The sequence below is a fragment of the Cyprinodon tularosa genome, unplaced genomic scaffold (assembly GCF_016077235.1).
Source record: "Cyprinodon tularosa strain WSP-4 unplaced genomic scaffold, ASM1607723v1 ctg66, whole genome shotgun sequence".
NCBI classification, from domain to species: domain Eukaryota; kingdom Metazoa; phylum Chordata; class Actinopteri; order Cyprinodontiformes; family Cyprinodontidae; genus Cyprinodon; species Cyprinodon tularosa.
In genome coordinates this window covers 4,572,817-4,582,423 of record NW_024039407.1, presented here as the reverse complement: position 1 = coordinate 4,582,423, position 9,607 = coordinate 4,572,817, and the positions used below count along the sequence as shown (strand labels likewise).

The window sequence follows — 9,607 nt, the reverse complement described above, 5'->3', positions numbered from 1 at the left end:
TTGGTGCTATAGAAATGGCCACCCTATCCTGAACCGATTCTCCCATAAGAGCTGTGGATCTTTGTAACAGCTCCAGAGTTACCACTTGGATTAATGCTCCTGAAGGCCACGTGTTGGTATTTTCCAGCAGTTATGCCATGCCTTTATTCACTTTCAAACTGCAGATTGAACTTTGCCCTGCAAGCTGTTTGAAATTCAGGAAACTGTTTTGAAAACTTATCTCTTCTATAAACTTTGGAACAACTTCCTCACTTGTTGGTTTTGTTCAGTAATGTTCTCTTTTTTTGTGTTTGCTTTGTTTCTTTTGGGGTGGGGGGGTGATTAGTAGCTACACTGGGGTAAATACTTTTACAAAGAACTCAGCGCAGGTCAAAACAGGAATACTTTACGGTTAAAGTTGACTCAACCCTGCTAATAAGCAGGGTCTCTTTATCAGTTGTATAATAATGTATGTTGTACAGTTCATAGTCCAGTCTGTCTAAAGGGCTCTGATTTCACTGAAACTCATTCAGAATAAACCTTTTATTGCCAGCATTTAGCCTTTATATTATTTAAACAAATAACTTCATCAACTTTTATTACTTTCATTTCTGTTTCGATGTGAAACCTTCCAGTAAATTATGAGCTTAACTTCTCGATTAGATCTGGAGGAAGAAAAAAATAAAAATACAACGGTCACGTGACTTCGTTTATTTCCTCACTGGAGTCTGATTGGTCCATTAGGCCGCGGTGGGCGGGGCTTCGGCCAGCACACATGAGTTGTCAAACAGGTTTGTGTTCCTGCGCTGGGAAACGCTTGTTTCAGACACATTCATGCGGGAGGACAGCGTCCTGTTGTCCGCTTGTCTCCAGCTCAGACCGCCGGCAGCCTGGAGCTCAACTCTTACCTCTCAGGTGAGTCTTTTTATGGAAGAAAAAGCGAGAGAATTGCCCTAATTGACCTGCTGGCCAGTTAAAGCCGACCTAATCCTGTCAGGGCAGGACTCCAGCAGATACAGGCCCTCAGGCAGCTCTACCTGAGGGCCATTTTTACTGCTCTTTGTCTGCCTTTAGTCCTTTAGACTCTTTCTCCTCCATGTTTGCCTTTTTTTCCCCCCTCTCTGCTAAAACACATGTTAGAACTTGACTTGAAACATTACATTAGTGGCTCTATTTTTGTTCCTGTAAAACACCCCCCCCCCCCCGGCATTCCTTCCTGCTTTGTAACCCACCAGCCTGCCGTCTTAATTATATTTTCTGCTGCTGGTTGTCCTTCCTGGTTAATTCTGCAGAGACAGGTGAGAAGTGAAGGTTTCTGGGTTCTCCCAGCAGGATCTTGGTTCAGCTCAGACTGGAATGGCAAATATGTAGAGAATTTAACAGCCCCAGCAGCAGAAACAGGCCTACAGAGACTTTTCCTTCACTTCTGTTTCATAGACTGTTTTATTCATTTGTTGTTTGGAGGAAAATCTTCCTACATATCCGCTTTCTATTTCAAATATATATAAATGAGAAGTCATTGTTCCAACAGCAGCTGTTGGCTTGTGTGATCTGACTGCAGACAATAGCAGGGTGACAGCTGTCCTGATGCACCCCCCTCCCCATCACCCCTTAAACACTCTTAAAGCCCCCTTTTCGCTGCCTTTCTACTGACTGCAAATGAAGTGTCAGTTTTATTGTGCCTTTGTCTGGAAGAAGATGGATGACTCTGAAGTTAAACACCAGCCAGCAGCCAATGAACTTGAAAAATAGGGAGTGTTTGAAAAAGGTGGCAGCATCATGCTGCGGGGAAGCTATTTTATTCAATAGGAACGAGGAGGGGAAGATGGAATCTGGGCTTACATGAACTTGGCCATGTTGCAGACATGCAGGAAAAGGGATCTATGGTCAGATAAGGAAATGTAATGATAATGCATATATGTAGAGGACAATTTACTCTGCTCATCAGCCTGATTACACCATCCCTATAGGCAAACACGAGGGTGATTAAGTCATGCTGTGGGAACCGGAGTTTGTGTAATATATTACAACAAGAGTAGTATAATAGGCTACAAACTACATTCTGGTAATATTAGGTGGGTAATGCGTTACCATCTGATCCAACAATTTAAATAAAGAGAAGACCGTTTTTAAACATTTTTAAAACAACAGAAGAAGACAGTTTTAAAACAATAGAAGAAAAAGATGGCTGTAACAACTAATTGAAAGTATAACAAGTGACTGTAGTCACACTATTTTGAATATGTCACAGAAATGGATAAGAACCTTTATATATGCTGGCAGGCGGCTGATGGAACCGTCTACAGGTATAAATAGCACAACAATCTCAAGAAAAACGTGGAGAGAGTGCATAGCAACCTCAATGTTTATTTTGGCGGAAGTAACTAATACTAAATAATCATTAACTTATTGCTTTACACAGATGGTAATATTGTTAAAAGAAAACGTATTACTTTCTAACAAAGGTGACTTGTAAAATGAAATGTATTTTATTTTGGAAAGAACGGAGAACATGAAAGTAGAATGGAGCTAACAATCGTTGTAAAAATTATAAACTCTGAAGACTGCAGGACTACTGAGATTAGAGCTCTGTTTCAGCGTCCATAAGGACAGGGGCCCCTAAACATGAGTCCAGATGAAAAGGTTTAATTCAAAGCATGTTTATGTTTTTTTCTAAGGTCAGATCTACAGTCTAAATGAAATTGGTGAAAAAACTTTAATGAAAAAAGCCTCCATCCAGTCTGTCTGAACTTGAAGTATTTTAGAGAATGTGCAAAAGCTTCACACTCTAGATGGATAAATACAATTCAGTTTATTTCTATAGCGCTAATTCACAACACATGTCATCTCAATGCACTTTACAGTTCACCAAATCATACAGTCAAATTGATTCAAAGTATTCTATCTAAGCAAAACCAGTTGATTGCATCGACTCACTGACTCTCTGTAATCCCTCACACTAAGCAAGCTATCCAGCCAGTCAGTCAGAGAAACATGACTATGATGAGTCCAGGATGGATTTACAGCCAAACAGGAACAGACCAGATTAAATTACTATGAGAAAAAATCAGAGAGAGCATATCTTTATAGATTAACTAACAAATTCTGCAGAAAGGGAGAATATATGAAAAGGGTCCCTATGTCCTCCAGCAGTCTAAGCCTATAGCAGCATAACTATAGAGATAGTTCAGGAAAACTTAAGATGGAGTCCGAAAGACCTGCAACTTTAATTACTGCAAACTATGTTCCTTGTTTTTCCTGTGGTACGAGTTTAATCAGTCTGTCAGCTAAAATCGAATTCAAATATTTGGAGGTTTGTGGTTGTAACTGAATGTGGGAAACAAAAAGTTGAAAATGGTGTGAATATTTTTGGATCAGGCTCTAAGTGGGTGTGGAGAGGTTTCTGGGGAAAAAACAAAACAGGATGTAAATGTTTTAATTGATGTTATTTACTAAGAAGTTCTTCTTTATACTCGGCTGTTTCTCTTCTGCTGTTCGCAGGAAAGCGTTTGTCTGAGATGTAACATGGCAAGAAGATGATCACCTAAACTTCCAGCAACAGCTCACAGTAAAAAACGGGAAACTTAAGGTTTAAAAGATGCCGGTCGAGGCGCTTCAACATCCATCAAGGCAACCAGCAAAGGCAGCCATTGGAGTTTCTCCTCCTCGTTTGCGACCAAAGGGCCCGGTGGGACCGGACTTCTACAGACGAACGGCAGCAGGAACACCAAAGCAGAGTGCTGTGGAGAGACTGGAGGCAGACAAGGCCAAATATGTGAAGAGTCAGGTGGCTCTTTCCAAACAGCAGCCTGTCCGAGCTCCTGAGATAAAGAAGCCTATGCTAAACCCCAGCACTCCCCTCCGTCCCACCAGAAAGCTCCCGACCCAAGCTAAAGCAAAACAAGATGGGGTCCAGCTGGACTTGGAGCACCTCAGCAGCCTCATCAGCAACCTGCCTGTTGGATCCCCGTCTGGTGTGGCTGCAGGCTGTGAGGACAGTAAGGCCTCCGATGATGCGGCGAACAGCAAAGCTTCGACACGCGCACCGCAGGTGAAGGAGCGGCCCTGCCCACCTCCACGTCCCGACTGGTCCAGTCCAGCTAAAGTCAGGTTAAAAGCATCCGGACCAGCCAAGGCAGACATTCCAGGGGGTCTTGGGGCCCCGGTTTCAGGAACGGTACGCAGAGTGGATGTCATGCCTCAGGCGGGCCCGGTGAAAGTGGCCAGCAGACCACCACAGTATGTGCGGCAGCCGCTTCAGCCCGTAGCTCTGCATCCTCAGTTCCCTCTGCGACCGGCCGCCTCCCGCCAACGTCTCTACATCCAGAAAATAAACCTAGCCTCTTCTCTGAAACCTCCGCTTGCTCCAAAACCTGACAACCCTCTCAATCCTCCAGCTGAATCCCCAGCCTGTGCTACGCCCGCCTTCCCTCCTCCTCCTGCTTCTCCAGCCATCACCAGGTTGTCCTCCTCCAGCTCCAGAAAGCGGCCCTCTCTGACTCGGTCCAAGTCGGACATGAGTGACCGGTACTCCCGCGCCGGCACGGAGCTGGAGCGCTTCTTTAACCTGTGCGGCCTGGAGCCGGCAGACCTACAGGAGCTGCAAGCTTCCAGCTCAGACATTGTGTCACTCGCTCGGTTCCGGAGCGTCAGCGCTCCGGGGTCCGAGTGTGGAGGCTCTAACAGGGGTGACGCAGAGGAAGAGGAGGAGGAAGAGACGGGGAAGGCTGCAGAGCGAGTTCCTTACGGGGTTTCCGTCATCGAGAGAAACGCCAGAGTGATCAAATGGTTGTACGGATTGAGGCAGGCCAAGGAGAACACGACTAAGAGCACCAACTTGTAGCACAGCGACTTCTTCCTCTTCTAATCTAAACATGGAGAACTGGACTGTTTCAAGTCTAAATGTTAAACTGGATGAAAGATGAGAGTAAATATGAAGAATTGTGTCCCTTTGACAGGAGAAAGTTTTCTTTGTTTTGTGGATTCAGAGAGGTGATGAAACTTTTTGTTTTATATTTCTTTGTTTTGTTTCTTTTCCTTTTCGTCAGAACAATCTGCGTATTTTTCTGCTGCAGCCGTCGAACAGCGTCTCTAAAGGCGTGTGGAGCATATTCTGCTGGAAACAAATGCTTAACGAATAAAAAGAACTACAAAAATCTATTGCTTTTCCTCTGGTTGATGCATTTTAGAGAAAATAAGCTGATTATGGTGCAAATCATGAGTCGATCTTCAAAAGCTATTTTTATTCAATTAGAAAAGATGTTTTCATTTTGCACTAATTTTCACCATGCTTTGATATGGACTTCTAGGAAAGTTTACCTCCCCTTCTTTCTAAATTATCTCTTCATTTTATTTTCATATTATCCTGGGAGAATAAATGTTTCTAAGCACTATTTTTAACACAAACAGATCCAGTTTATTCAGGCAGAGTAATTAAATTCAACTTCCGTATGTTTTATTTTGATCCTTGCAAAATGATTCATTTAACTTTAGTTTATTCTAACTGGTTTAAGTTTAATGTCCAATCAAGCTGATTGTATCAAGACTCTGACTTTGCAGCAATCCCTTCTCTTGGACGAGCATGTGTGGCAAACATCTCATATGTTTAGCATGCACATGGTGACAGTGGGATGGAAAACATTAAGAAACACTCTATCGGAAATTAGGTTACTGTTAATGCAAATTATATGATTTAGCCTTTTTTAATGGACATGTATAGTTTGATTAGAGTATCGGAGATTATCGGGCTGTGTTGCGTTTGCTTCTATTTATCATGCAGATTCCCAGCTCCAGATTTCTCTTCCATGTTTCAGAGTTTGGGTCTGACAGTATTGTTTTTCATTACTTACAGCTGTAGTAGTGTTAATGTTGGTGCTCCCTGCATTTCTTTTTCTGGAGCTTTGCAGGTCCTGTTGCAAACAGCCTGACTGGGAACACCCCCCACCACACACTAGGGATGGGACGGTTTATGAAAACCGTCTGAATCGTTTGGTTCGACTGTCTCGGTTCAGTTCGCGTGTGTTGCATTCGGTTCATGCGCTGCTCCATTTTCTCATAGGCGAAGCGTTTACACTCCAGAGTAGAAGGTGGCGGTACTGCGACCAAAGCCAACCACCAGTAGTAAACAAGAAGAAGAAGCAAAGCAGCGTAGCCGGGTGTAGCAGAAAAAAATCAGTTGTTGTGGAGAATTGTGTGGGTATGGTGAGTGGGAAAGAACAGGAGTTGGAAGACGCGCCAGCAGCACTTTATAGGTCTGCTGTATGGGACCTCTTTGCATTTAGTGTGACCTACGATGACGGCGGAAAGAAAGTTGTGGATAAAAGTGCAACAGTGTGCAAGCATTGTGCAACATGTTTCGTTTATGCTAACAGCAACACGACCAACATGTCAGGCTAACCCCGAAATCCCACATACTCCATCAGCGCTCCGCCCCGCTGCGCTCCAGACCGCCTGCACAAAGCAAAGCCTACAGCCTCCACTGTGGCTCCCGGCCGCTCCGCTCTGAGTTCCTTGGAGATCGTAGAGGGCATGCGCCAGATGATTAAATTCAAAGCAGCAAAACATGCGGAAATGATCCAAGGTTTCCGCGGATCATTAAAAATAGTTACAATTCATTAGTTTTTTTTGGATTTTTTCATAAATTTTTATGGGATTTCAGGGTAACAATCAACATATACCGAACCGAACCGAAAACCGTGAACCGAACCGAACCGTGGATTTTGTGAACCGTTCCACCCCTACCACACACCCAAGATGAAAAGTGGGCAGACGCCTCATTCATCCAGTGCTGTTTAGTTTTTGCTCCACACTTTATTCCACATGTCCATCTGCTGTCTCCACCAACCGGCACGTCTTAATATTTGAAATTTAATTGCTTTATTTTAGCAATTAAGTTCATCAGTTCCTCATCCTCAGTTCCCTCTGCGACCGGCCTTCTCCCGCCAACGTCTCTACATCCAGAAAATAAACCTAGCCTCTTCTCCTCTGAAACCTCCGCTTGCTCCAAAACCTGACAACTCTCTCAATCCTCCAGCTGAAGCCTGTGCTACACCCGCCTTAATATTTGAAATTTAATTGCTTTATTTTAGCAATTAAGTTCCTTTGACAGATTGTATTTAATTTTATCCATAACTACTTTTTGTTTGGTCACCATCAATTTACAGGGTTGTAAAAAAAAAACTCTCAAAAGTCGATTTTAATTTTCATCAATTCCTTCTTAAAAGAAATTATGCTTTTAAACATTTTTTATTTTTCACTTATTTCTTTAATGGTTTTGTGACAAGTATTCTAAACTGGCACCAAAAATATATAAAGTAATCTATTGTCACAGAATTCATTTATAATATCTGATTAGCTTTTTGAATGTTTTTACTCCTACGTTGACGTTTAGCTGTATGCGCCAACCCCTTAGGCCAGAAAGACCTCCTTACCATCACCCTAATCCAGGGATCTGCAACTTTTACAATCCAAAAAAGGCATTTTTGACTTCAGTCCAGTTTATAAAACTAATTTAGAGTTGCAAAACATTGCATGTCCTTTTTCACAGAAAGAAAAAGATTATATGTATTAATAAATTCAATTCAGTTTATTTATATAGCACCAATTCACAACATGTCATCTCAGGGCTCTTTACAATCCAACCTGATTATCCACCACAGGAGCTTTTAAAGCTACAATCGTGCCATCACAAATTTTAGGCAATGGCAGGATTGCCTAAAGAACTTGTGAAAAGAGAATACACATATTTTCAAAGGGCTGATGACATTTTTGGAAAATGATGTTTAAAAAATAAAAAATCTCCCCTTAAAAAGATTCTAGAGATATATTTCTAATGCAATTATAATTAGTCAACTTATTATTATTATTATTTTGTGAATAAAAAAAACAAAATACAATATTTGACTTCAGCTAACAAAACTGAATTGGAGCTACAAACAATATATGACAATATATGAAAGATTACTAATAACGTATCTACATAATTTTGGAAAATTGTGTTAACAGACCTACGGAAGAGGATTAGGGCCACTGGAAAAAATTTTATTTTTAATTTTATTTCAGTATAGTATGGGAAAAAAGTCAGAATTCTGACTTTAATCTCAGAATTCTGACTTTTTTTCTCAGAATTCTGATTTTAAAGTCAGAATTCTGACTTTTTTTCTCCGAATTCTCCGAATTCGGTGAATAAAGTCAGAATTCTGAGAAAAAAGTCAGAATTCTGACTTTAATTTCAGAATTCTGAGAAAAAAGTCAAAATTCTGACTTTTTTCCCATGTTAAACTGAAATAAAATTTAAAAATCAGTTTACTTTTTTTTTTTTCAGTGGCCCTAATCCTCTTCCGTACAAATACAAATAAATATTTCTGTTCTTGTAAACACTGAGCAATTAGACAGTGAAGAATATGTTAAAACATGCTTTAGCAATATATATATTATAAAACAATTTGTTTTTTTTAATCATTCTTAGCCAAAGTGGCTCCAGAGCATTAGGTTCCAGACCCCTGCCCTAATCTTTAGCTCCATCTGCAGTTATCTATATCATATTAATCCTGCCAGATTTATAAATAATTCTGGGCCTAACTTTGGATTTCTGCTTTTCTGTCAATGTTCACATGAAAACCACACAATACCACATGTAACCGATCCGTGGGCGCATCCACGTTTGCCCACACACTGGTGGATGTAAGTGTGTGGGCATGAATCCACAGAGCACAGAAAGCCCTTTAAGGGGAGAGCATAGAAACGCTCCATTTACAACACTGCATCACCCCTTTGATCCAAAAACGTTTTGTATGCTTGATGATTCATAGGTCAGAGTTATGTGGCTTTAAGAAGAGGAGTTACTCCTGTGAACATCATGTACTAGACTGAAAAACAGAAAGCAGACAGTGTTTAATGTGAGAGCTGAAGATGTGCTGCTCAAGATGATCTAATAGAAATCATGATAAAAATGTAATTTTAACTACATCACTCATGCGCCTGACATTTAACCTAAAGTAATGACTCACAGGAAATTGCCACATTATAAAAAGAAAAAAACATTTAGCCTCTTTAAGTTTTAAAATGATGGAAATTTTCATAGATTTTTCCACAAGAGGTCAGAGCGACTCCTGCAAACGGTTGTAGACAATCTGATGCATATAAACCATGGATCTGCTACCTGTGGAGTGACAGTTTTTCTATTTTTATGCAAAAACTGTTTTTAATTTTAAACCACTAAATGAATCTGATATGTTTTTCTTTTAATGTTGATTTTCATCACACTGCAAACTACTTTTTTTCTCTTAATTTTTTATAAATAAAAGGTAAAACAGACATTTTCTAAATAGTTAAAACAATGCCCTTTCAAGGAGGTAAAGCTTCACAGAATTATAAGTAAATATTGAATATGTTTCGATCAAAACTATGAGTTTCTAGTTTGGTTTGTATGAATCTAACTGAAAACTTTGATTAATTTTAAACCACTAAATGAAACTGATATGCTTTTCTTTTAATGTTGATTGTCTTCACACTGCAAACTAATTTTTTTCTCTTAATTTTATATAAATAAAAGGTAAAACAGAAATTTTCTAAATTGTTAAAACAATTACCTTTAAAGGAGGTAAAGCTTCACATAATTATGAGTAAA

The 9,607-nt window shown here is 40.4% G+C and overlaps 1 protein-coding gene across 1 annotated transcript; it reads left to right on the top strand.

Moving 5' to 3' along the window:
• Positions 1–732: 732 nt before the first annotated feature.
• Positions 733–5,139, top strand: LOC119799474 (protein FAM110B-like). The gene is made up of 2 exons (XM_038309385.1): positions 733–894; positions 3,481–5,139. Exon 2 carries the CDS (start codon positions 3,578–3,580, stop codon positions 4,820–4,822), a length of 1,245 nt encoding a protein of 414 aa, XP_038165313.1. The 5' UTR covers positions 733–894; positions 3,481–3,577; the 3' UTR covers positions 4,823–5,139.
• Positions 5,140–9,607: the final 4,468 nt, after the last annotated feature.